The sequence below is a fragment of the Ovis aries genome, chromosome 6, assembly GCF_016772045.2.
Source record: "Ovis aries strain OAR_USU_Benz2616 breed Rambouillet chromosome 6, ARS-UI_Ramb_v3.0, whole genome shotgun sequence".
Taxonomy (NCBI): Eukaryota; Metazoa; Chordata; class Mammalia; order Artiodactyla; family Bovidae; genus Ovis; species Ovis aries.
The window spans coordinates 46,940,438-46,955,654 of NC_056059.1; the positions used below are offsets into that span (position 1 = coordinate 46,940,438).

At 38.7% G+C, this 15,217-nt stretch overlaps 1 protein-coding gene across 2 annotated transcripts in view; it reads left to right on the top strand.

Annotated features, from left to right (window-relative positions):
• The window catches only part of STIM2 (stromal interaction molecule 2), a 184,083-nt gene that overhangs the window by 106,206 nt on the left and 62,660 nt on the right, over positions 1-15,217 (top strand). For both annotated transcript variants that reach the window (XM_027970914.3, XM_027970915.3), the window contains exon 3: positions 14,915-15,029. In XM_027970914.3, the coding sequence (XP_027826715.1) occupies positions 14,915-15,029 (115 nt within the window). The remainder of the gene's footprint in view (positions 1-14,914; positions 15,030-15,217) is intronic.

Here is a 15,217-nt window from a genome sequence, read left to right on the forward strand (position 1 = left end):
AGATGTTTAGTATTCAAAATTCCCATAAGTCTCGGACCAAATGGTATGTTTAGTTCACATGCTTAGTGATATCCTCCCATGGTATATCCTCCCATGGTAATATCAAGAGTGAGGAGGTTTATCCCAGTCTCTCTTGTTCTGTGAGAGACGAGTCCAGTACCTAGTCCCAGTTGTAAATTAAGTATATAATATTTCATAAGGTAAGTACAATGGTTAATATGTTAGAATTTTAACCTCAATAAGATTCTGGGAATGCTTAATTTAAATGTGTTGTTCTGGGGAATTATCAAACACTGGCTTGTAGGTTCTGGGGAATTATCAAACACTGGCTTGTAGGTTAACACCTTTCTGCATCAAGATAGGAGTTCAGAGATACTATGAAAATGCCATCAGAAGCTCTGATTGATTTGTTATAATTTTATTTTTAATATAGTCTATATATAGCTTCTAGTCAGCATAGAAAATATACAAAGAAATCATACTCAGTGGACATAGTTTTATTAAGTATCTGATTTATTAAATGTAAGCTGCCTTTTTTATTAAGGATAAATATGCCTCATTTTAAATTTTGGCATGGTAGTGCCATAATTTGTGTAATAATTCTAATTGTTGATAGTTTGGGTATTTTCAAATTTTTATTATTTTATTACAGTATTGTAATGAAAGTTCTTACCTTTCCTGAAAGGTGGAAATTCTGGGATAAAAGCAATTACCATTTAAAATTTTAATTGTTTTGCTAAAATTATCCTCCAAAAAGGTTATACTAGTTTTCACTCTTTTTTAGCAGATGTGTGAATGTGCCATTTCCTTTATGCCCTGTAGATTATGTGTGTGTTTTTTCCCCAGCCAGCAGCTTTATTGAGGTACAGTTGACCTGCAATACATTGCATGTATTTTACCATGTAGTTACGTTTCCAGCAATCTTTATTCCTTTACGAAGATTTTGATTTTCAGCTGGTGATATTTTTCTTCTGCTTATAGGGCTTTAAAAACATTTCTGATGATACAGGAACAAGCTCTTTTGGTATTTGTATATATGAAAATATTTTTATTTTGCCTTCATTTTTGAAGAGATCTTTGCTAGGCGAGAATTTTAGGTTAAGAGTTATTTTTTTCTCCTTACTTCAAATATGCTGCTGAAGTGGTCTCTGGATTCTTTGTGTCTGATGAAATCTGCTGTCCTCCTTTTCTTTGTTCCCCAGTTGTGCTTAATGTGCCCTTTTTTCCCCTTCTCTGTTGCTTTTAAGATACTCTGTTTATCCCTATTTGACTGTGATATGGATTGGTGTGGTTTGTGTCTCTTGTCTTGAGGCTCACTGCTCTTATGGAATGTGTAGGTTCATAGTATTAGTAAGAATTGGAACAATTATGACCATCATTTCTTCAAATAAACTTTTTTGTTTCTCCTCGGCTCCTTGGGGACTCCAGTTATACCTGAGTGATAGCCGCTTGAGGTGGTCCCACAGCTCCTTATCCAGGTTGGGTAGTTTCTGATGCTTACTGTTATAAGTTTGCTGATACTAGTCTGTCATGTTTCAGTTTAGTTCAGTTCAGTTGCTCACGTTTAATCTGTCATTAATTTCATTTAGTGTGAGATTTTTCATTTCCTTCATTATAGTTTTAATGTTTAGAATTTTGATTTGAGCCTTTTAAAAAGAACTTTAATTTTTCATGTCTCCATTAACATGTTTAATACTTACCCTGACTTTGAATATCTAGAATATATCTGAAATAATTATTCTAATATTTTTGTTTGCTAATTCTCCCTGCCATGTTTGGATTGGTTCTGATTGATTTTTCTCCTCAGTTCAGTTCAGTTGCTCAGTCATGTCTGACTCTGCGACCCCATGAATCACAGCATGCCAGGCCTCCCTGTCCATCACAAACTCCTGGAGTTCATTCAGATTCATGTCCATTGAGTCGGTGATGCCATCCAGCCATCTCATCCTCTGTTGTCCCCTTCTCCTCTTGTCCCCAATTCCTCCCAGCATAAGGGTCTTTTCCAGTGAGTCAACTCTTCGCATGATGTGGCCAAAGTATTGGAGTTTCAGCTTCAGCATCAGTCCTTCCAATGAACACCCAGGACGGATCTCCTTTAGGATGGACTGGCTGGATTTCCTTGCAGTCCAAGGGACTCTCCAGAGTCTTCTCCAACACCACAGTTCAAAAGCATCAATTCTTGGGCGCTCAGCTTTCTTCACATTCGAACTGTCATATCCATACATGACCACTGGAAAAACCATAGCCTTCACTAGACAGACCTTTGTTGACAAAGTAATATCTCTGCTTTTGAATATGCTATCTAGGTTGGTCATAACTTTCCTTCCAAGGAGTAAGTGTCTTTTAATTTCATGGCTGCAGTCGCCATCTGCAAAAATAAAGTCTGACACTGTTTCCACTGTTTCCCCATCTATTTCCCCTGAAGTGATGGGACCAGATGCCATGATCTTCATTTTCTGAATGTTGAGCTTTAAGCCAACTTTTTCACTCTCCTCTTTCACTTTCATCAAGAGGCTCTTTAGTTCCTCTTCACTTCCTGCCATAAGGGTGGTGTCATCTGCGTATCTGAGGTTACTGATATTTCTCCCGGCAGTCTTGATTCCAGCTTGTGCTTCATCTAGCCCAGCATTTCTCATGATGTACTCTGCATGGAAGTTAAATAAGCAGGGTGACAATATACATCCATGACATACTCCTTTTCCTATTTGGAACCAGTCTTTTGTTCCATGTCCAGTTCTAACTGTTGTTTCCTGACCTGCATATAGGTTTCTCAAGAGGCAGGTCAGGTGGTCTGTATTCCCATCTCTTTCAGAATTTTCCACAGTTTATTGTGATCCACACAGTCAGAGTCTTTGGCATAGTCAATAAAGCAGAAATAGATGTTTTTCTGGAACTCTCTTGCTTTTTCCATGATCCAGCGGATGTTGGCAATTTGATCTCTAGTTCCTCTGCCTTTTCTAAAACCAGCTTGAACATCAGGAAGTTCACGGGTCACATATTGCTGAAGTCTGGCTTGGAGAATTTTGAGCGTGACTTTCCTAGCATGTGAGATGAGTGCAATTGTGCGGTAATTTGAGCATTCTTTGGCATTGCCTTTCTTTGGGACTAGAATGAAAACTGACCTTTTCCAGTCCTGTGGCCACTGCTGAGTTTTCCAATTTTCCAGTTTTCAGTTTGCTGACATATTGAGTGCAGCACTTTCACAGCATCATCTTTCAGGATTTGAAATAGCTCAACTAGAATTCCATCACCTCCACTAGCTTTGTTCATAGTTATGTTTTTTATCCTAAGTTTGTTCGTAGTGATTTTTATCCTGATTTGGGTTTTAATTTTCCGTATATTTGCATGCCTGGTAGTTGTTCATTGGATGCTAGCCATTGTAGATGTTACCTTTTGGGTCTGAGTTTTCCTGCTTATGGGCTTCTCTGGTGGCTCAGATGGTAAAGAATCTGCCTGCAGTGAGGGAGACCTGGGTTCAGTCCCTGGGTGCGGAAGATCCCTTAGAGAAGGGAATGGCAATCCACCAGTATTCTTGCCTGGAGGATTCCATGGGCAGAGGAGCCTGGCAAGCTACAGTCTTTGGGTCACAAAGAGTCAGACATGACTGAGCTACTAACACTTAAGGCTGTTCCTGTTTATTCCTGTAAATGTTCCTAAGTTTTGTTCTAGGTCAGGTTGAAATTACTTGGAAACAGTTTAATCCGTTTGGCTGGCACTTTTAAGCTTCTTTCAGTTTCAGCATCAGTCCTTCCAGTGAATATTCAGTACTGATTTCCTTTAGGATTAGCTGGTTTGATCTCCTTGCAGTCCAAGGGACTCTTAGAGTCTTCTCCCGTACCACAGTTCATACTGTTCATGGGGTTCTTGAGGCAAGAATACTGAAGTGGTTTGCCATTCTCTTCTCCAGTGGACCATGTTCTGTCAGAACTCTCCACCATGACCCTGTCCATCTTGGGTGGCCCTACACGGCATGGCTCACAGTTTCATTGAGTTAGACAAGGCTGTGATCAGTTTGATTAGTTTTCTGTGATTGTGGTTTTCATTCTGTCTGCCTTCTCACTGATAAGGATAAGAGGCTTATGGAAGCTTCCTGATGGGAGAGACTGGGTCTTGTTCTGATGGGGGGGGCCACGCTCAGTGAATCTTTAATCCAATTAAAGATTGAGATGGTTGGATGGCATCACCACTCATGGACATGAGTTTGAGCAAGCTGCAGGAGTTGGTGATGTACAGGGAAGCCTGAAGCGTGCTGCAGTCCATGGGGTCGCAAAGAGTTGGACACAACTGAGTGACTAAACTATAAGCTTTAGACAGGACCAATGTGGTGTTTAGTCTAGGGTAAATATTTCCCAGTACTGAGGCACTCTTGTGATGACTCACATACTGTGGTTTTCTACTCTGTCTTGTTGGAACAAGCACCATTCCTTGCCCTGTATAATCTTTAGGGATTGTTTTCTCTGATTTTTTTGCATGTCTTTTTTCCTTGCATGCATTAGTAGTCAGCTAGAGACTCAAGGCACTCTTTTGAGATATCCAGGCTTCTCTCTTCTGTGCAGCTCACTGTTCTCTGGTACTTAGAGCCCATATTCTCTAGCTTCCCTTAGTCTCCCCAACTTTCTACTTCCATCTCTTCAACCCAGAACTGCTAGTCTCTGCCTAGGTTCTCTCTTCCTGCACCTTTTCCTGGAAGTCCTCTCCAGGAACTAATTTAGGGCAACCATAAGGTGTACTTTGTTTCTTGTCTCTCAGAGATGGCTGTACCTTGTTGCCTAATGTTCAGTGTCCTGAAAGCTGTTGTTCCTTATGTTTTGTCTTATTTTTCAGTTGTTTGGCGAGAGGATGGTAAATCTGGTCTGTATAATTTCATCTTGGCTGGAAATATAAATTCTGACTTACTAAGTTTTAGCCAATAAAAACAGAATGAGATTTTTTTGTTTGTTACATCTTGAATACTTATCACTACTTCAAGTGAAATTCACATATTTATGTTAAATTTGAATGACTGGCCTTATGTATTATTGATTTTATGCTGATTGTATAGAAGTTTAATTTTTGTGGTCTTATGAGTATTGGCCACACACAAATTCATGGATGACAGAAAGACATTTAAGTAGCTTTTTGGGTGTTTAGAATTCTGGAATCTGAGACCATATCCTAATGGTAGATATTGACAGAGGAAACGAAGGCCGAAACTTGACTTTAGTGATCTAGTTGCCACGATACCTATCTGTTTTAACTCCGCTAAAAGCAGTAAAATTTCACCATATATTTGTAAAGCTGTCCTCTTTTCTTTTTAAAATCACTATAATTTGTGAAATAATTTTTACCTTTTATTTCCTGAATGAGGATCCAAAAGGTAAGTCATTTGCACCCTATCTTAGTGTTCTTTTAAATGATAGTACAATGCCTTTCCTTTTTTTAAAACTAGTGGACAGACAGAATCATGCATAAATAATTTCTTTAGAGATTTTTGGATTATAATCAATAATAATACTGAAGCGTAACCAAGATACTAGTCATGCATTGGTTTCTGTAAAACAAATGGCAGGCCGACTTCGTTCACAAAAACATTGGGTTTCACAAGTTTCTTTGTAAATTACTTGTTTGGCTCTGTCCATCTGTCATTTCTCTATTAACTGATCAATCAGTTGCACCAGTATCAAAAGTAATGGTTAAGTTCTACAGTTATCTTAAAAAAGGCTGTGATCTAGGTTAAATGGTGTTGGCAGTAATTGTACAGCTCAGCTGAACCCTGGAGTTGTTCAGAGAACAAAATCCTAAGGAGGTCACTGTTGGATTTACTGTAGGTAAACTGGGGATTGATGGGTAGATTTTTGATGTTAGAAACTCGGAATGGGATTAAGGGCTCAAATGGTTCTATAGCAATACTGCAGGGAGTTACTGTGGTGGGAGGTGGAGCCAAAGTGTGAGGTTATGCTTATGCAAAATGGAGACTCTTTTCCAGGTCAACTTGCAGTTTTCATTAGCATAGAATTTAAATTTTTGAATTTAGGATATGAAGAAATTCTTTCAGATGTTACATAATTTACCTTAAAAAAAAATTCTTAGTTGCATGACAATGTATTCCGCTTTGCCTGTGTTCTCTTGTGTCTTTATGTCAGCGTCATCATCCGTCTTAGATAATAAGATCAGTTTTTAAAACAGGTTCTCTCTTCAGTACTATAAGTGGCTGACATTGTTGAGTATTCATTATATGCCAGGTACTGTTCTTTGCACATCATATGAAATAAATTAATTTCACAGCCCTTTGATATATGACTTTTATTACCATTTGCTGATGAGAAAGCAAGAGCACAGAGGATAAAGTAACTTACTGAGGTCAAATGACAAATAGTAGATTTGGAGTACCTGTGTGCTCTGGGGACCCAGGGTGTGCTGTTATCCATTGTGCTGTTTGCTTTAACAGTTTTGGGAAGAAGAGAGAAACATAGGCAGCTCATGCTTAATTAGCATGAAGGGAAAGGCTATCCACTCCAGTATTCTGGCTTGGAGAATTCCATGGACTGTACAGTCCATGGAGTCGCAAAGAGTTGGACACGATTGAGGGACCTTCATTTTCTGAGACATTATTCTAAGCTATTTTAGTATTATTTTCAAGACAGGAAGACCCTGGAATTCTATTTTCAAGGAATGAATCAGCTTTGACTGACACATATCAGACCTTGGACACTGTTGTTTTCATGACAGGTATCATTTGGGGAAGTCTCTGCTTACATTGTTATGAAAAAACTATGGTTTTCCTCTTCACCTCTAGGTTGTATATTTTGTTTCAGTGTGTCCGAGATGGCACTTTAAGAGTACTGGGCTTGGATAGGAGGTGGGAGGGAGGTTCGAGAGGGAGGGGATGTGTGTATACCTATGGTTAGTTCATGCTGATGTATGGCAGAAACCAACACAACAGTGTAAAGCAATTATCCTTAAGTCAAAAATAATTAAATAGCACTGGGCAGTCTTTTCCTCATAAATGGCTGAATTCCCAGAAATCCTAACATATAGTCAGGATGAAACCCATTTAAGCTTTAAACAACAGTAATAACATTGACATATAAAAACCAATCATTTTGGATCAAAAATATTTTTATTGTCTAATACTTCTATGTACTATGAATGCCTATTCATTTTCATGGCTGTATATAATGGGCAGTTTTGTTTTCCTCACTGTATAGAGGAGAAATTTGAGATCAAAGAGAACATAAGTAGTAGAGCCAGATTTTGAATATAGTCTGCCAACTTCAAGAGTCTTGAGTGCTTAACTGTGATGGTAAATCACCTGTCCTGGGGTCTGAGGCCTTTAAGTGGTGCATTTAAAAATGAAAGAGAAAACACAGATCTGTCATTGTATGCCATAGAAACCAGGGCCAGAGTTGTGTAGCCCAGGCCTCCTGGGACACTGAGGCAGTCCTGGCACTATTTCTCTCTGTCTCTGTGTTCAGTCCTGTCTCTTTCATCATTTTCTTTCTCTCTCTGCATTTTGGCTTCCTCCTTTCTCCTTACCACCTGACTCACCTTGACTCTTCCTAAAATGATACCTTCAACACAAGTGTCTTTACCACCTTGAAAATGCAGACCCTTGGCCGAGTGACTTAACTTTTCATGATCAGATTTATAGTTTCTCATGGGATAGAATTCTGTCGTCCTGGTCAGGCTCTGGATTATTTTCTTCAGGGTCAAGCGTCCATCCTTCGATCACCTATCTGTGGTGGGGCTCATAGGCTGAAGGATGAGTGACTGGGCAGGACACAGTCAGGGATCTGTCTACATGACCACTGGCAGGTAGTTCTCAGGGAAAGATTAGTACCCCAGAATCTGTCTATACTAGTACATATTGGATTTTATTAAAGCTGTATCATAAAACTAACTACACATATATAAATATCAACACAGATGCAATAAGCACATCATAAAAATTAAATGAAGCCATAAAAAGTACAACAAATAACCTCACGAATACAAATGCAAAATAATATATATGTTATAGGCCCAAGTTTTTTAAAAGATGACTTCCTTTTAGGTTGTGAAAGTCAAGGGAAGATTGATGAATTGTTCTAAACTGAGGAAGATGAAAGGACATGTGGGGCTTCCCGGGTGGCTCAGTGGTTAAGAATCCACCTGCCAATGCAGGTGATTTAGGATTGGGAAGATCCCCTGAGAGGAAAGGGCAACCTAATCCAGAATTCTTGCTTGGAGTTCCCATGGACAGAGGAGCCTGATGGGCTCCTGTCCATGGAGTTACAAAGAATCTGACTAGACTTAGTGGCTAGGTGTGATGCAAAGGGACGTGTGGACTAAATATAACACATGGTCCTGGATTGAATCCTTTAGCTGCAAAGATTTTCACTGGGACAACAGCACATATGGAATGTGTTCTGTAAATTAGATAGTACAAAATAGAGAGTATCAGGATTAATTTCCTAATTTATATGGTCATACTAATACTATATAGGATAAAATCATGTTTATAGGAAAACATGTGGAATTATTCATTGGTAATGGGACAACATGCCTACAACTTATTACGAAGTAATTCAGTTGGGAGTAGGGGAAAGCTTTTTGTTTGTTTTGCAGGTTTTGAAAATATTTCAAAATAAGAAGTAAAAAAGAAACTGCAACTATGCAACTGCATATATAATTTCTTTAATGGTACATGCTAGAAGAATTTATACAATAGAACCATCTGATAGATGTTTTTGAAAAGAATATTTGAGTCATTTATTTGTTGAACACTCCTTTATTTGTATAGTCAATGCAGACTTTCCTGAAGTAGGTTTACATAATTGGATAGGTTTACCAAGAAACTCTACATTATTTGCTGTGTGTTATTTGAGGATTTACTTCAGAAGATTTCAAATTCTATTTTCAGATTTCTTAATTTACTGGTCGCACTGAATAAGAAGTACCTCCCTGGTGGCTCAATGGTAAAGAATCCACCTGCTAATGCAGGAGACTTAGGTTCAATCCTTGGGTCTAGAAGATCCCCTGGAGTAGGAAATGGCACCCATTCTAGTATTCTTGCCTGGGCTATCCGACAGACAGAGGAGCCTGGCAGGCTACAGTCCATGGGATCACAAAAGAGTCAAACATGACTTAGCAACTGAACAACAACATGTATTTTCACTTATTAGTGACTCTTTAAAATTTTTTCTTCTAGTGGCCCCCATTTCAAAAATGTGCAGTTTTCTGTGAAGTTTTAGAAAAGTGTGAATAGTCAGAATTGTCTTCTCCTCTCTAGGATATTGAGGAGTTTATTGAAGCTGTTGGTTTGTAGTATATTTGGTTTATTTTCTTGATCAAAATGTTGAAGATATGTGAAATACAGAATATACTTTTGTTATATGAGTATACTTTTGTGTTATCTTGAAGGTCATAATTTAAAGGAGAAATATATATTAATTTTTGAATGATAATTCCAGAGAAAACATAATTCAGTGTTATTTATTCAGTTTTTGCCCAACTTAGGAGCCAGATAGTTCTTTTACTCCAGATAGTTACTTTACATTTAAAAGCTTTTTTAAAAAATTGCATTTTGATACCTTTATTTTGTTTTGTTAAGCACACATTTTGGTAGATATCTATACACTCATTTTAGGCTTTCTAAAATAGCTTAGTATTTGGAATGTCACATCTAGTTTATATTTGGTAAATAGCTTTATTTTCTGAAGTGTATTTATTGATCTTAAAGCCACCGAACTCTTTTTTTCTGGGTTCTCTGTGTTCATTGTGGTAAGAAGAATTTCCTAGGACATTGGTTTTTTTTTAATGTATCACATAAATGAAACAGTTGCCATTTGCTCCAACTGACTGGACCATTTCCAAGGCAGGCTTCCTCTCTGCCATGTCAATCATATCAGTCTAGAATTTCTCTCTGGCTCCTGGATCTCTTCCAAGTGAGGGACGGTTTCTGAGCATCTCAGCAGCAGTGATTTTTGCAGGTATATCCACAGGATTCTGAAAATGTCAGTCAGGAAGAGGAAGTGGGATGGACAGAAATAGGGAAATAGGAAATAGAAATAGACAAGAGAAGTAGTTAATGAGGCAGGTCGCTTTGAAAATAACTTCTTTTTAAAGGAGCATTTAGGAAAAATAAAACAACAGTAAGGCACTGTTCAGAACAATAGAATATACAAGTGCTAGAGCGGACCTTCTAGAATAGTGCTTTCCAGATTATCTAGAATTAGGGCTAACCTGTGATGAGGGACCAGATTTTTTGTTTCCAATTCATTGTGGATAGGGCCTATCCAGTAAGTCCATTTGCCACACGATTGGGTAGGATTCTTTGAACACATTGTCTGATTGCTACAATGGATTCTAAATTCTGAAATTTCTCCATTTCTGTGTGTATTGTATGGAGCTATCAATTTGCTGAATGATGCTAGTCTGCTGACCACTTGTTGAGTAGTGATTTTTGTTTTCCTAAAACTTTGTTTCCTCATTTTACACCTAAGATTATTTAGCTCAGAAAAGTGAAACAATTTTCTCTGTATTATATAGCTGTTAAATTTTCTTTTGTAGTTTCAGTAGAGCACAGTTCTACTCAAGAGCAAATGTTGGCCTTTCGTTGGAAGGTGGTATTCACAGTCAGTACATTGTTCATTCTGTCAGTCCTGGCTGGCTCTTTGTGACACCATGGACTGCAGCATGCCAGGCTTCCTTGTCCTTCATTATCTCCTGGAGTGTGCTCAAATTCATGTCCATTGAGTGATGCAGTCCGACCATCTCATCCTCTGCTGCACCCTTCTCCTCTTGCCCTCAGTCATTCCCAGCATCAGGGTCTTTTCCAATGACCCAGGGTCTTTTCCTGCTCCTCATCCAGGTTTCCACAGTATTGGAGCTTCAGTTTTAACACCAATTCTTCCAGTGAATATTCAGGGTTGATTTCCTTTTAGGATTGACTGGTTTGATCTCCTTGCTGTTCAAGGGACTCTCAAGAGTCTTCTCCAGCACCAGAATTCAGAAGGATCAATTCTTTGGCACTCGGCCTTCTTTATGGTCCAACTCTCACAATCATACATAACTACTGGAAAAACTATAGCTTTGATTATATGGGCCTTTGTTGGCAAAGTGGTGTTGCTGCTTTTTAATAGGCTCTCCAGGTTTATCATGGCTTTTCTTCCAAGAAGCAAGCCTTTTTTAATTTCATGGCTGCGGTCACCGTCCTCAGTGATTTTGGAGGCCAGGAAAGTAAAATTTGTCCCTGTTTTGACTTTTCCCCCATCTATTTGCCATGAAGTGATGGGACTAGATGACTTGATCTTTGTATTTTGAATGTTGAGTTTTAAAACAGCCTTTTCACTCTCTTTCACCAAAAGTCATAAAAATATGCCTCTGTGGTTTGGGGCATTAGAGATTTCCACTTTCTGCATTATGGATTTCTTAAATAACCTTTTGTATGACATTATAATTTTAGAATCAGGAAAAAAATCAATAAAGATGCCAAGTAAACAATACCGAAAAAGAAAACTCAGAAATAGTGAGATAGAAAAAGCATCAGTTCAATTGCTCAGTCATGTCTGACTCTTTGTGACCTCATGAATTGCAGCACGCCAGGCCTCCCAGTCCATCACCAACTCCTGGAGTTCGCTCAAACTCAGGTCCATTGAGTCGGTGATGCCATCCAGCCATCTCATCCTCTGTCATCCCCTTTTCCTCCTGCCCCCAATCCCTCCCAGCCTCAGAGTCTTTAAGTGGTGGTGTCATCTGCATATCTAAGGTTATTGATATTTCTCCCAGCAATCTTGATTCCAGCTTGTGTTTCTTCCTGCCCAGCGTTTCCCATGATATACTCTGCATATAAGTTAAATAAACAGGGTGACAATATACAGCCTTGACGTACTCCTTTTCCTATTTGGAACCAGTCTGTTCCATGTCCAGTTCTAACTGTTGCTTCCTGACCTGCATATAGGTTTCTCAAGAGGCAGGTCAGGTGGTCTGTATTCCCATCTCTTTCAGAATTTTCCACAGTTTATTGTGATCCACAAAGTCAAAAGCTTTGGCATAGTCATTAAAGCAGAAACAGATGTTTTTCTGGAACTCTCTTGCTTTTCCATGATCCAGCGGATGTTGGCAATTTGATCTCTGGTTCCTCTGCCTTTTCGAAAACCAGCTTGAACATCTGGAAGTTCATGGTTCACATATTGCAGAAGCCTGGCTTGGAGAATTTTGAGCATGACTTTCCTAGCGTGTGAGATGAGTGCAATTGTGCGGTAGTTTGAACATTCTTTGGCATTGCCTTTCTTTGGAATTGGAATGAAAACTGACCTTTTCCAGTCCTGTGGCAACTGCTGAGTTTTCCAAATTTTCTGGCATATTGAGTACAGCACTTTCACAGCATCATCTTTCAGGATTTGAAATAGCTCAACTGGAAATCCATCACCTCCACTAGCTTTGTTCGTAGGGATGCTTTCTAAGGCCCACTTGACTTCATATTCCAGGATGTCTGGCTCTAGGTGAGTGATCATACCATCATGATTATCTTGGTCATGAAGATCTTTTTTGTACATTTCTTCTGTATATTCTTGCCACCTCTTCTTAATATCTTCTGCTTCTGTTAGGTCCATACCATTTCTGTCCATCTTTGCATGAAATGTTCCCTTGAAAGAAAGTGAAAGTGAAGTCTCTCAGTCGTGTCCCACTCTTTGCGACCCCGTGGACTGTAGCCTACCAGGCTTCTCTGTCCATGGGATTTTCCAGGCAAGAATAGTGGAGTGGGTTACCATTTCCTTCTCCAGGGGATCTTCCTTACCCAGGGATCGAACCCAGGTCTCCCGCATTGGAGGCAGACACTTTAACCTCTGAGCCACCAGGGAAGCCATGTTCCCTCGGTATCTCTAATTTTCTTGAAGAGATCTCTATAGTCTTTCCCATTCTGTTGTTTTCCTCTATTTCTTTGCATTGATCGCTGAGGAAGGCTTCTTATCTTTTCTTGTTATTCTTTGGAACTCTGCATTCAGATACTTATATCTTTCCTTTTCTCCTTTGCTTTTCACTTCTCTTCTTTTCACAGCTATTTGTAAGGCTTCCCCAGACAGCCATTTTGCATTTCTTTTCCATGGGGATGGTCTTGATCCCTGTCTCCCATAGTGTCATGAACCTCAGTCCATAGTTCATCAGGCACTCTATATCTATCAGATCTAGTCCCTTAAATCTGTTTCTGACTTCCACTGTATAATCATAAGGGATTTGATTTAGGTCATACCTGAATGGTCTAGTGGTTTTCCCTACTTTCTTCAATTTAAGTCTGAATTTGGCAATAAGCAGTTCATGATCTGAGCCACAGTCAGCTCCCGGTCTTATTTTTGCTGACTGTATAGAGCTTCTCCATCTTTGGCTACAAAGAATATAATCAGTCTGATTTTGATGTTGACCATCTGATGATGTCCATGTGTAGAGTCTTCCCTTGTGTTGTTGGAAGAGGGTGTTTACTATGACCAGTGCATTCTCTTGTCAAAACCCTATTAGCCTTTGCCCTGCTTCATTCCGCATTCCAAGGCCAAATTTGCCTGTTACTCTAGGTGTTTCTTTACTTCCTGCATTTGCATTCCAATCCCCTGTAATGAAAAGGACATCTTTTTTGGTAATTACATAATAATCTATAAAAACTTTTCTTTTTGCCTAATTAGAGTAATGGGTTTATATGTAGAAATTGTCAAGAGATGGCTGGAAACAGATTGGGAAGTATTACATAATTCATAAAAAGTTGCTTTTTATTTGGTAGACAGTGGAGGGCAATTGAAGAATTTTATATAATAAGGCAATACAGACTAGGTTGGTTTTTAGCAAAGAAAACTTTAGTGTTTTCTTACTATATATTTTAAAGTAAGATTAATGGGGGGGTCTACTTCAGTTTTGTAAAATAGTTCTAAATGCTGTAATTGAATGTCTTTGAACTAGAAGAAATGAATTAAAAATGTAGAAGAACAAATATATGATGTAGTGATTCAGTCTATTTACTGTGTTATGAAATATCCCTGACACTAAGTATTTGGTCACATTTCGGCAGCATATTATACTGTTGAGCATAACCAAACTGCTTGGGCTGGAATCTCAACTCTGCTTGGGCTGGAATCTCAACTCTGATGTTCTTTTTTCAACATTGGAAAATTACTTAACCTCTTTGGGTCTTGGTTTCTTCACCTATAAAGTAGCGATACTTGATACTTTACTTATAGAACCATCATGAAGTTAAATAGTTAAAAGACTCTCTGTGTATGTGTGTGTTGATGTGACATGTTTATTATATAACATATAGCAGTATCTGATAAATGTGTGTGCTTAGTCACTCAATCGTGTCTGATTCTTTGTGACCCCATGGGCTGTAGACCTCCAGGCTCCTCTCTCCATGGCATTCTCCAGGCAAGAATACTGGAGTGGGTTGCTATGTCTTCCTTCACAGGGGATCTTCCCAACCCAGGGGTCAAACCCAGGTCTTCCACCTTGCAGTGGATTCTTTACTGTCTGAGCCACCAGGCAAGCCTTAGAATATTGGAGTGGATACCCTGTCCCTTTTCCAGGGAATATTCCTGACCTAGGAATCAAACCGGGGTTTCCTGCATTGCAGGCAGGTTCTTTACCAGCTGAGCTACCAGGGAAGCCCACCTGATACATGATGAGCATTAAATCCATACTTCTAGCTGCTGCTGCTGTTGTTATAATTAGAAGATATCTTATTAAATAAATTTGATAAGCATTTGAGAATAATGTGAGTGTAAAATACCACAAATATGCCAGTTGTTGTCAGAAAATTACCAACCTCTGGACTTCAAATTCTACTTTTTTCTGTTTATAGAGAAATACCAAAAACTGTTCTATCAATGCTCAGGATTTTTATTATTGTGTGATAAGATTGGCTTATATTTTTGTTTTCATTTAAGTATACTTAATGTTTTCTCTTTTATAGTTTATCAGAGAAGATATGAAATATAAAGATGCCACTAATAAACACAGCCATCTGCACAGAGAAGATAAGCACATAACTGTTGAGGATTTATGGAAACAGTGGAAAACATCAGAAGGTAAGGCTGTTTTAGTGATCTCGAGCTCTCAGCTGCTTTTCTGCATTGCTCACCCATTTTTAACACATGATTTACAAAAAAATCCAAATAGTATTTCTGTGAGGATGTTTATATTTTAGTAAATAATTGTTCCAGTTTTGGTTTTGAAATATTTTCATTTTTCTTAGGATTTCTTAAGGGTCCGGTAA